This window comes from Nuphar pumila, chromosome 6, assembly GCF_984573655.1.
Source record: "Nuphar pumila chromosome 6, dmNupPumi1.hap1.1, whole genome shotgun sequence".
Lineage (NCBI taxonomy): Eukaryota > Viridiplantae > Streptophyta > Magnoliopsida > Nymphaeales > Nymphaeaceae > Nuphar > Nuphar pumila.
Window position 1 is genome coordinate 15,697,803 of NC_143254.1, and position 12,561 is coordinate 15,710,363.

At 38.0% G+C, this 12,561-nt stretch overlaps 1 protein-coding gene across 1 annotated transcript; it reads left to right on the top strand.

Moving 5' to 3' along the window:
- The first annotated feature begins 3,422 nt into the window (after nucleotides 1-3,422).
- Nucleotides 3,423-5,755, top strand: LOC149834092 (protein MODIFYING WALL LIGNIN-1-like). The gene is made up of 3 exons (XM_090009960.1): nucleotides 3,423-3,612; nucleotides 3,951-4,156; nucleotides 5,324-5,755. Exons 1-3 carry the CDS (start codon nucleotides 3,505-3,507, stop codon nucleotides 5,598-5,600), a joined length of 591 nt encoding a protein of 196 aa, XP_089866086.1. The 5' UTR covers nucleotides 3,423-3,504; the 3' UTR covers nucleotides 5,601-5,755.
- The last annotated feature ends 6,806 nt before the right edge of the window (nucleotides 5,756-12,561 follow it).

Consider the following 12,561-nt stretch of genomic DNA (forward strand, 5'->3'; position numbering starts at 1 on the left):
ATTAGGGAGATATGACTCTTGCAAAATGAACTAAAAACATAAGTAACTCAAACGATATAGAGTTTGACAGGGTCTTGGTTTTCGACCAAAAATAGGTATGAAATTACTATAAAAATTGCTGAAAATTGACAGAAATAAACTAGACTCAATAACGAAGATGCTGCTTTTTACGGATCAGAAATTTGATCTTTGGTTAGGAAGATACGCCCCTGACAAGTTGGTCTTGATTCAAATATCGATTTATGTGTGACGGCTTACTGAATAACACTACAAATCGCTATTCAGTAAGCCGTCACGCGTAAATCGCTATTTGAATCAAGACCAACTTGTCGGGGACGTATCTCCCTAACCAGATATCGAATTTCGAATCCGTAAAAAGCGGTGTCTTTCTTATTGAGTCTAATTTATTCCTGTCAATTTTTAGCAATTTTTATTGTAATTTCATACCTGTTTTTGGTCGAAAATCAAGACCCTGTCACACTCTATATCGTTTTAGATACTCAGGTTTTTTGTTCATTTTGCAAGAGTTATATCTCCCCAACGGGAGATCATTTTCCAAATCTATAAAAAGGGTTTTTTTTCTTTATTTGTCTAGTTTATATCTGAAAATTTTTATCACTTTATATATTTATTTGATATTACAAATTTTTAAAGAACTGGAACTGTTTTGTTTAATCATGGTGAAATAAGATTAATCTGTAACTAGTCCCGAATTTTAACAAATTTAAAATATCAAATATGTATAAAAAGTTATAAAAAATTTAGATATAAACTAGACAAATAAAAGAAGAAAACCTTTTTTGCAGATTTGGAAAATGATCTCCCGTTGGAGAGATATGACTCTTGCAAAATGAACTAAAACTTGTGCAACTCAAATAATGCAGAATAATAGGGGTCTGGTTTTTTATCAAAATGGGGAATGAAATGACCATAAAAATTATTGAAAATTCTCAGAAATAAACTAGACTCAATAAAAAGACACTGTTTTTTACGAATTTGAAATCCGATCTCTATAACAGGTTCATTTTCTGAAATTGAACAGTAACTTTCAAAAGTCACCATCTTCAAACCAGAAAAAAAGAATAGAAAAATCGTGGGAAAGGGTGTTACGAAAACCTTATGCAAGAAACAACCAAAGGAAACATGAGCACCACGATTAAACAAACACTTTATTGCACCGGGGGAAGCCCCCCAAACCCCCCTCTTGTAGGGGCAAAATCTCTGAATCTGGCTCCATAACTTATTAAGTTGAACGATGCTACTCACACTGGTGGGAGCCCCCAAACCCCTCTCCTGTAAGGGCAAAATCTCTGAATCTGGCTCCACAACTCATCAAGTTGAACCATGCTACAGTCAGTGTGCAAGTCAGTCGATGCTTGCTGGAGTAGTGTAGGATCATCTGCTGGATGTGCGCAGAAGCAGAAAGAGAAGGTAGAGAGAGAGGGTTGATGTTCATGGCTTTCTTCAGGGGGGATTCCTTTCTCAGATAATCCTGCAGTGCAGGGACTTTCTGGATGGAGGACATGTTTGTTCTTTTTTTGAAACGTTTGTTTTCCTTTTTTTGAATGGACATTTTTGTCATTTTCTCAAACCGTCGTTTTATGGCAAGAATAGCAAGAAAGGGTACTTAAGTCTTTGCAACAACACCAGTCCGATGCAAAGTTATGTCAACATACACGGGAATACGAGCCCCATGTGCGTAAATACGTGGCGCTCATTCATCCTCCCGAACACAGACGTGGGATTCAGTGAATCATCAGGGGAGAACATACACCACCCTCTCCACTTTCAGTATAGAAAGGGACCCACATTTCAATGCGAGCCCCCCCTTTTCACCGAAAACAAAGTCCAACGGGCGAGTCAAACTTTGTTTCGGGGAGAGAGACTATGCACGGAGGCTCTTTCTTTGGCACACACATATGTGCCCTATAAGTTTTTTTTAAAACGCAAGCTGAGGTTAGGCAGAACCCCACAAGTTATTATTCAATAGTACCATTGGGGTTTGAAGGTGCAACGTTCTCACCACAACGAGACGTGCACTGAGAGCTCCTACAAAGCAGGCGGAACCCCGTTGGTGACTTGCCCTATGAGTTGGCAAAAGTTTACCTCAAAAAGAAATCCTTCAATGTGGCAGTCGAGTCCCACACAATGACCCGTCCAAATCACATAACTCAACATGCACCAACCAAGCGGTGCCAATCAGCCTTTGTTTGTGTTCAGTTTGGTAGGTTACATAAGCAGCTAGTGGCTACAGGCAAGGCTGTCGATGGGTCAGATTTACGGTGTATGACCAGTGGCGTAGCTACGATTCATGTGAGGGGGTGGGGGGGGGCAAACAGGGGTGTAGCAAAAAAAAAAAATATTGTGTGATAGTAAGGGGCAGCGCCCCCCCAAATTTTTTTTTTGAGATAAAATAAAAAATGGCTACAATTATTAATAAAAATCTATTTCATATGAACAAATCAAACTATTTGCAGCAGTCAGGGCTGGGCTAGGACTGGGCTACAAAAATGGATAAAAAACTATTTCATATGGAATCAGGGCTGGGGTAGGACTGGGCTTTAAAAAAAAAAATTAACTAGACCGGGAGGCAGGACTGGGCTACAGCCCAGTTCTGCCCCCGCCCCCACCCCCAGCTCGGCCTATGTATATGACCGAATCATGTTCGACACTGAGGTGCTAGTATAAGGTACAGAACTGAGTCTGATTGGACTTAGCATATGCAAAATCATACCTAGGTTCGGGTGTGATGCGTATGGATAACCTAAGCCAGAACTTAGAAAGTATTAACTTAAGATTTTTTCACATCTAAAAGATGTGAATCTCAATTGGAACTCACTTTGGACCCGACCCTAGTATAAAATGTCATAAACTACAATCAGGTCCATAGACTACTTGGATCTCTTGGGTCCGACCTGAATACTAACAGGACCCATTTTATTAGTATTGAAGCGGGTCTTACGAGATCCAAACCAGCTCAATTCGGGTCATTCATGACCTCTTAACAGGTTTACTTATGAGCCTAAATGGGTGTTTTAAGAGCTGAACCAAGCTAATCCACCAGCTGAGCGGCTCGTTTTTTTCCATCCCGCAAAAGAACAACTATATCTGGGAGAGTGTTCAACTTTACTCCGCACTTTGCAGTCTGCAGCATGGGAGATTTCGGACCCAGCCCTTGTTCCATGATCCAATTGCATGACGAAGGGTCTCCTTCCTTCCAGTCATTTCAAAAGAGAGAAAAGAAAAAGACAGTAGTCACAGACTCACTGTCTCACAGTACCATTATTCTAACAGCACGTCTTTGGCAAAGAAGTCAAGGAGGATTTCTGTAATTTTTGAACCCAATGTGCGAAAGACACCAAACCACCGTACGATCCTCCCAACATCTAATGCATTAAAAAACAAAGTTCTACTCAGCAAACAATAATAAAAAAAAAAGAAAGAATAGAAGAGGAAAGAGGAAAGCAAAACAGAAGACTGTGAAAGAGCTCAACCACATCGGCAATGGCGGTCAGGAGCCCCTCATTTGCAGTGCAACTGCAATCCCTAGTCTTCATCCTCCATCTGGTGGCCTTTGCCCTCATCGTTGCAGCTGAGAGAAGAAGAAGTGTTGTATGTCCCCCTCCCCCTCTTTCTTTCTCTCTCTCTCTCTCTCTCTCTGAAAGAAATGGCATGCTATATTAATACAACCACCCCCAACATCATTCTTTTGTAACTTTTGTCATTATAAAGATGCCCATCTGTGAATCTATCTAGTTAAGTGGATTTGTGGCAAAATCTATTAAAACCCATTTCCCCCTCTACATATTTTCATGCTCTTTGTTGCTAAAGAGTACTTACTATACCTGTATCTGCATATACAAAGGTAGAATGTTCAGACAATATTGATTTAAGGAATACCCATCTAATCTCGATCTCACAGTGACTCCTCTTATCTCTGTGGCAAACAGGGAAAGGTGGTGCCTGATATATACGATGAGCAAACATACTGCTTGTACAACTCCGATGTGGCAACAGCGTATGCCATCGCGGCTGTGTTCCTGATATGCCTAAGCCAAGCCATCGTGATGGCCATTACCAGATGCCTGTGCTGTGGGAGGGGGCTCTCTCCAGATGCTTCTCGAACCTCCTCTGTCATCTTCTTCATTTTCTCCTGGTATTCTTCTCTAATCTTTGTTTTTCTCATCGTCATCGTCATCACCATCACCATCATCATCTTACCGCCATTACTAAGGGCTCTGATTTATTATTACAACTGTTATTGTGTGATAGCAGGGCTGTTACTGCTGAATTTATTGTTAGACTACCACTGGTACCATTGTTATGTTATTAGAAAAACAATAATAATAAAATATTATTATTTATAACACTAGTCACAAGAATAATCATCTCGAAGCAAATAACTAATAATAGCAACAATGGTTTCTAATACTAGGTTACCAGTTACCTGTTATTAATGTTATACCGCATAAAAAAAATGGTATACTTGCTAGAGTGCTACTGCTATTATTGTTATTGTTACTATATTATTTGAGAGCATGTTTGGAGTTATTTATGAGAAAATTGTTAAGGAAAAGAATCACGGTTAAAATGGATAGTGATCCAGACTTAGCAATCCTTATAGTAATAGCTTAATAGGGAGATGGTAACTGGCTACTCCCAGAGGAGGATCAGTTACATTGGGAGTGAGACAGGGCAATCAGGGACTGTGTGGTGTGGTTTCTGGCAATGTTGTCAAAATATAATCAAATCCGCCAATGGGAATCAAGTCAGCACCTCGCTCATTTAATTGAAATCAGCTCCATGGAAGATGATTCCATTCCACTTTCCACAAACACTATGGCTGCCAAAAAAACTCTCAAAGTCAAGTAGGTTTTCTTTTTTCATTTTGTGCGCGTTATGATATTTGTTTGCCATTATATTTTTAAGTGTTCATTGCGAATAACATAAATTTGATTGAATCCCTAAGTCGTCATTAACTTCATTACTGCAATTTTCCATTTTTAGATAAATTTTCTTTATTTTGTTGGATTTTTTAGGATTTATTTGAGTTTTTTTAAAAGGTCATTTTTTAGATAAACCAATTCAAATGATTCGATTCGATTGAGGCCGATTTTCTGAATCTTTGTATCACAACTCTTATTGGGTAATAACAGTATTTTTATTGCTGATATTACTATTAGACTACCATTGGTATGTCATTGCTATAACAAACTACCACAACAATATTAGTGTTTTTTATTATTTCATTATTGTTGTTATTATTATGATTTAATTAATTATTCGCAGCATAAGTGTTTGGGGTATTGGTGTTTTTTTTTAGGGTGAATTTTGCAGTGCTGGAATCTTGTCTAGTGGCTGGTGCTGCGCGGAATGCTTACCATACCAAGTATAGGGGCGTCTTCGGCGCAAGCAACCTCACGTGTGAAACCCTCAGGAGAGGGGTCTTCATAGCAGCGGCGGTGCTGACCATGGTCAACGCTCTCTGGACGGTTTTGTACTACAGGAGCTACCTCCGATCCGAGTCCGGCGGGTGGAAGCCGTATCGGAACGAGACGGATGCCGGGGCCGTGGGAATGAGCGGCTATGGGCAAGCTTGAGAGTTTTTTTTGCTTCAGTTTTGCAGATTATAGGAATTAGTAAAGTTTGGGATCTTGGTTGTGATGTTGGGGTGCTTTATATGGTGTTTCATGTGGTTATTATATCGCCCTAAGCCTAATTAAGGGCATGATATTGGTAAAGGTTTGAGCTTCGTTAAGGTGTTCAAGGAATGCAAAAGCTTTGTGTTGTGGTGGGTAAGGTTGAGAAACAAGATGAGCTGCTTGCGGATGGGTTTGTGAAGTGCTTGTTCCAACTAGAAAATATGTTCAGCACGTCAACTAGACACCCGTAAAGCAGTAATAATTATAAACTATATATGTTTTATATCAACAATTTAGTGTAGAAAAAATAGTTGGTATCATATGTTTTAGATTTTAAATCCTATTACTTTTAGTTTTAAAGAATCATTTTTTTTTGTTAACAAGTTAGGTTCAGCTTGACTCAATAGATATAGAATTCAAATCCTATTACTTTCATCTCTTAAACTATCTATATCTATAGCTCAGTCTCTTGTGGACCGACGGTCCTGACTAGTACCCCTTCAAACCATGCATTTTCAAAAACGTTGGAAAATTGAAAAAGAAATAATCCTGCTCCCGAGCACCGTCATGCTCAGTGTCAGCCTTGCCTCAATATCCACACGCCCATCTTTTCCTCTTGTGTGGATCCACCACCACCACCACCGATGGACCACTGGTGCTGGTTGTTTCTGCCTGAGCACCTGCTCCACCCGCAGCACAGAGCTGAGGGTCAGAAGGTGGAGCAGGTGCTCAGGTGGGGCAACCAGCACCAGTGGTCCGTTGGTGGTGGTGGTGGTGGATCCACATAGGAGAGAGGCCAAGAGGGAAAGAAAGAAAAAAAGAATGTGACTGACGCCGAGTTCTGAGGGCAGGATCATCATTTTGTGGTGAAATTTTAAACTTTTTTGAAGATGTGTGGTTTGAAGGGGTATTAATCTGGACGGTCCGATCAAACAACAGGATGGCTCATAGGCAGCCTAAAAACAGCGGCTGGTTGAAGGCACTTTTCTCTAGCTCCCTGCATGTATATTGAGTACCTACTCCCAGATATGGATCTATAAGCATTTAGTAGAAAACAAGTTTTGGATTATTTCATACATGTATGTCATTAACTTCAAAAAATCATCGGTACACCAATGTATAAAAATTTTATGACTTAAAAAATTATATTTTTATTTCAAAAAAATATGATCCAAAGCATCATTGCTATCAAATAAACTATATATGTTCAGTACATCCATAAACTATGTTGGGTGTAAGTACCCCTTGAGCACCGTAGCATATATATAGAAATGGGTAGCTGAGTCATCCTTAGCAGCGCAATCAAAGAGCAAGTGCTATGGCCGTTGGATCTCATCACTGTTACTCAGAAAAACCCTAAAACGCACTCACGTGTTTCCCCTCTCCCTCTCGTTACATCTCTCTACCTCTGCAACCCTCTCCCTCTCCCTCTTGTTCCATCTCTTTGCCTCTGCAATCCTCTCCCCCTCTCTCTCCCTACAACCTCGCTGGAGGCTGAGCATGTCCGGAGGAAGAGCACTTCTAGAGCTGCGCCAAAGGCCGAGCACCCCATCAACCATTGGAGGTCTGCCCTTTTTCCTCTTTGCAACCCTATCTCCTCCTCCCTCTCTCTCGAGCATCAGACGAAGCGAGCCTCTCTCTCTCTCTCTCTCTCTCTCTCTCTCTCTCTCTCTCTCTCTCTCTCTCTCTCTCTCTCTCTCTCTCTCTCTCTGCTGCAGCCCCTATCTTCATCGAAAGTCTGTTTCATCCCCCACCATGTGGTTGGTAATCGCCTAATCTACTATTGTCGTCCGGTCAATCTAAAAAAATGTTATTATGGTCCATCTTTGTTTCTCTCTAGATTTGCTTGTTGAACTCTTGTTTTGTTTTGAATTGTTTTTATTACTAGGGCAAGATTTCTTGTTTTATAGCTGGTAATTTTTGAAATCATTTGATAAAAATTCTCTTTCAAAATTGAATCTAAAAATTTTAAATTGAGTTTTTGCATAATGATGAAATTATTGAAAATAACCAAATACTCCATGTTTTTGCTTAAAAACATATATTCAAGTGTTTATTATAATCATTCATAAAAATAACATACTATGATACTTCTCCTTTGAAAACAATGCATATTAATGCACTAAATCAAATAGTTTTTTTAGATATGAAATGATTAAGTCCAAACGGTGAGGATTACATTTTACCAAGAATACAATTAATCTTCATATACTAAATCATTTTTTTTATAATTTATAAGAAAATGATACAAATATAATTTTGACATATTAGAATGTTTTAACCTTTTGTGCTAATTTTTTATATCTTTTTTTACAAAATTAAAAAAGTATGCTTTTATAATTTAAGATTGTCTATAACACAGAGATCTCTCTTATGAGCTCGCCCAATCAGCTTCCCAAACTGGAGATCCTATATCAACCAATCATAAGCTGAAAAGAAAATTTTGCACCCATGATTTGTAGTTTGGAAAACGAATAGGAGATTTAAGTTCAATTTTGATACTATTCTAATATTAGGTACATGAAAAATTTGATATTTTTGCAAAGTTCCATTAGCAGTTGAAACATAAGAATCATTTGGGTTAGCATGACATTCAAATAGTATGGGTTGATGAGTTGTTGAGCTTAATTTGGAGTTTTTATCCTTACAGTAAAGGAAGTCTGGGGGCTCCCTCGACGTAGGTCCAGGGAAGCCGCCCCTGAGGGGGGGGGGTCTTAGGCCGTAAAGCGCCCCCAGAAGATTTTTTTTTTCTTGGGCTTATGTTTGAGACCCGGTGTCTTATGGATCAGACCCGATTTGTTTATGTTTAGGGTTGTCGCCCTTACCTTGTATGAATTCTTTTTTTTCTTTTTCTCTTGTATCTTTTGAGAAAGAGCAATAAAGTTTTTTTCTCTGGGCAGCCGTAGTTTTTTACTCCCTCTCGAATTTGAGGAGAGGTTTTTCTACGTAAATCTGTGTGTTCTTGCTGTGTTTTGTTTTCTTTGGTTGTTTCTTGCTCGCAGTTTTCGTAACATGAGCATATTTGGAGTCATATGAAAGGAAGCTTGAGAATCAAGAATCTAAAAAGTCCTACCAAAATCAATGCATATTGATACAACCACACTGGAAAGAGAAGATACTTGATTTTTGAACATTAGTTGTAGTACTTTCATGAGTCGTGCTAGAAACATTGAGCTCACACTTTTACCATTTCTTTCAAAAGATGGTCCCACGAAAGCCATTTTCTTTTCATTTTTTTGATCTTCTCTTGTCATTTTGGGGCAAAAAGGCTTGATATGACCCTACTGATAATTTTTTTTTCACTTTTCTTGTATTCATATTCTTTTCTTCCATGATCATTTGAGCTTCTTTGATAATCATTAGAGTTTCTCTCATGAGATTCTCATTGAAGCTTCTTTCATAATCATTGCTTCTCCCAAAATGAGAGGGCTTGTAGGACCTTATGTGATTTTCGGGTCTTGACATGGCAAGAACTGATTCTTTGTCCTTAGTAGATGGAGGTTTCTTCAATTTATTTTCTTTCATAGTTAGTTCTTCAAAAGTTTCAATTGTGGTAGATACATCTCCTCTATGAAGAATGATCGATTTGGTCTCTTCAAATTTAGGTTTAAGCCTATTAATAAATTGATAAAAAAAACTATTAACAAAAATGCATCTGAACCTATCGGACCCGGTCCTGGACCCAAACCTGTTTATAGGGTTCCGAGTGGACTGGTTGTATACCTGAATTAGCTAGACTCGATCTTGAAATCTAGACTCGACATTTAGGTTCTGGGTGGACTGGGTTTGTGCCTGACCCGTTTTGACCCGGTCTGACCCATTAGTATTTTAGGGTGCACTGAGTCAGACCTTGAGTTTGATCAAATCCAAAACCAGATCCGATTAACTATATGGCATCAAATCGGTTCAGGGTTCTTGAGACCGATTTTGGGGGTTTTGAAACTGGTTCTATGGTTTACAAAACCGGTTCAGGGCATATTAAGATGGGTTCAATGGTTTTTGGAATGATTCAATGGTTTTTGAGACCGATTTGAGCCTCTTGGGATCAGTTTAAGGTTTTTTCTAATTGGTTCAGTAGTTTTCTGGACCAGTTCATGATTTTTGTGATCAATTCAGGGCTTTTAGTGACTGGTTTAGGGTCTTAATGACCCATTTAGGTCATTTTAAGACCTTAATCTCAGATATGACTCATAAATGCATGTCTTTGTCATTGATTTAATACTTTTTAGTGACTTTAGCATGATATAAGGTGTGTTTCATGTTGTTTTTGAGTTATCCATAATTATTTAAGCATGAGATTGTGAATGAATGCACTTTATTTGTGTTATGACATGCTTTATATATGCTTACAATAAAATATCTCGATTAACTCACTCTGTATTCACAAAAGTGATCCGAATTGTGTTGATTGAAGGTTCCTTAAACTGTGTTGAGATTGAAATTTAGTATTGCGATTGTGTATGACTTTATAAAATAATGCTTCTACCCAAAGGTAGGTTATTGTGTTTCAAATTCATACAGGATATAATAGTATGTGTGTACACCAGTTTATGAAGTTTGATCGTACCCAAAGGTACAATGCTGAATTGCCTACGGTTAAATGATCTATTAGTTTTACCAATTGTAGTCAATTTCTTGAGCATTGAGGAAGAAAAAGTAGCTTAAAGCTTTATTATTTTCATCAAAGTGAAACGATAATGACACTATTATGTTTGCCTTAGAAAAGTTGAAAAATAAAAAGTCTCATATTTACCTTTTCGATATGAATCTCTTATAAAATGATTAACCCACTCCTACAAAGTATAACACAGTCGATCAGAAGGTTGTTTATGAGAAGTGAGCACTCATAAGGTTATATATGAGAAGTGGGAACCCTCAAATAGTCGTAGCCCATTGCTTTTATAATCATGAATGACTAAGAATATTTAAGGCATCATCTCTCGTTGTAGGACAGTGAATGAATTTTTAAAAGCCATTAAGGCAGGAACTATTGATTTAAATAATATTTCATCTCAAACCATAAGGATCAAAAATTTTATTATAGGCCTTAGTATAGTGGACTTTATTGAGAGCCACTAAAGATCTTATGTGATAATAAAGTTGTCATGGCATTCTCGAATAACAAAAACTTCACCTCATGTCGACATATGAAGTTAAAGTACTTTGTTGATAAAGAAATGACTGAGAATCATTTAGTGTACATGTGATCACATTTATGAAACTAAATAGATTCTCTATGATTTTTGTACATTGTTGATTCTGTATAAAGCGTTTTTCATTTGTGAAGAGAGAATAGTAGAATAATAATATTAAAAAACCAATGGAATGGGTTAGAGACCAACCTATTCATAACAAGTAATCTTAACATGTTAAATACTGAAAATAAATAATATTGTAATACATAGACATATGATATCTTATATATAGGTATAGCATCCAAACCCACATAAAAATTAAATCGAGATAATGGTATAAAACCTCGATGAAGTGTTTTTCCATGTCCATGGGTCAAGTGGAAGAATATTGGATTTTGGATCAAATCAAATCTAACCTAGTTGTGACCCTGGGCACATCAAGGGACATACATGGGTGTGACTATTGGATTTTGAGGGTTACATGATAGTTACGAGGTCTCATAATTGTTCATTCATGCACATTAGGGACCTCCACTAGTGCTCATTATGGACCTCTACTAAATCTCCTTATAAATATGAGACCCATAGTGGTGTGATGAGTGTTACTTACATGTGTAATTTCTCTCTCTGGGTCCTGCTCACCTCTCGACATTCTAGCCTGAGCTCATTGTGGGAGTCGATTGGCTGAGGAGAACGCCAACCACCTGCATTCACCAAAACACAGTTCAGATCGTTCATGGCATCCGATCAGGCGCTCTTCTGCGATCAATTTTAAGCTAACAACATTTACTAACTTTTCAGTGTGCATCGATCTGGAAATTATCATAGTTGAATTGTATCGATTGATTTAAAGTTGATATGGAGTGACGTATAAAATTAGTGAAAATAATAAGCCAAACAAATAAGATAATTGCAAATATCATGAAGAAACTTGATAGGCGACAAAAGACCCTATGGAACATGGATCTGATTAGGTGCTCTTGATTGGAGAGGGGCTCTAAGGTAAATCAATGGCAGGAGTCATAGTGGCAACCATGTTGATCATGGTGAGACAGCCAAGATGCACTCTTGGTTGGAGATAGTGGGTGAAGGCGGTATGGACAGCAAAACACATTTTAGACCTCTGCAAACAAAACTTATGAATGAGAGCATGCCTGGTGGTTTTATTGCATGATTAACCATTGTAGTAGACGATTCTTGTGGGATTTGTAAGGGGTGGGCCAATCGATCATTTTCATTAACAAGTTACCACATTTTGCCAATTTTTAGAGTACTTATTTTAGAAAAATTATGTATAACGTCAATAAATGGAATTGAAGACAGGAAAATTGCAACAATGCCAGAGGTGTGGTTCTGTGTTGGGCAGTACACTGGGTTCCCCTCTTTAATTGGAGCCGGGGGGGGGGCACCCCCTTTTTTAATAAGGGGGTAGCCACTATTATGTGTTCTGCCCGGGAGACTAGATCTGCTTCCCAGTGCCTTTATGTATGTAGTTCAAAGGGGTTACTGAAATAGCTGAATCAAGTAGCCATGGATAATGGAGCAAATGTGATTCTTAAAAGAATATTGTACAAGTATTAGAGATATGGTGCAACTCACTATCTGGACTTGGTTTTAGATTTTAGAAAAATCCAAAATGATGGGAAAATATCCAGTTTGATATGGTAAATAGAGTATGAAGATGTGTAAACATTCATATAATTAGAATATCAATACCTCAATTTCTACCGATTAAGGTTTTTTGGAGCAAGGTTAATAGATAACTTCTATCAAATAGTGCATTT

Bases quoted from the DNA above. Each gene is read 5' to 3' on its own strand.
- LOC149834092 (XM_090009960.1), top strand. From the start codon at position 3,505: ATGGCGGTCAGGAGCCCCTCATTTGCAGTGCAACTGCAATCCCTAGTC. The intron at 3,613-3,950 runs GTATGTCCCCCT...TGTGGCAAACAG, and splicing joins CTGAGAGAAGAAGAAGTGTT to GGAAAGGTGGTGCCTGATAT. The intron at 4,157-5,323 runs GTATTCTTCTCT...GTTTTTTTTTAG, and splicing joins ATCTTCTTCATTTTCTCCTG to GGTGAATTTTGCAGTGCTGG.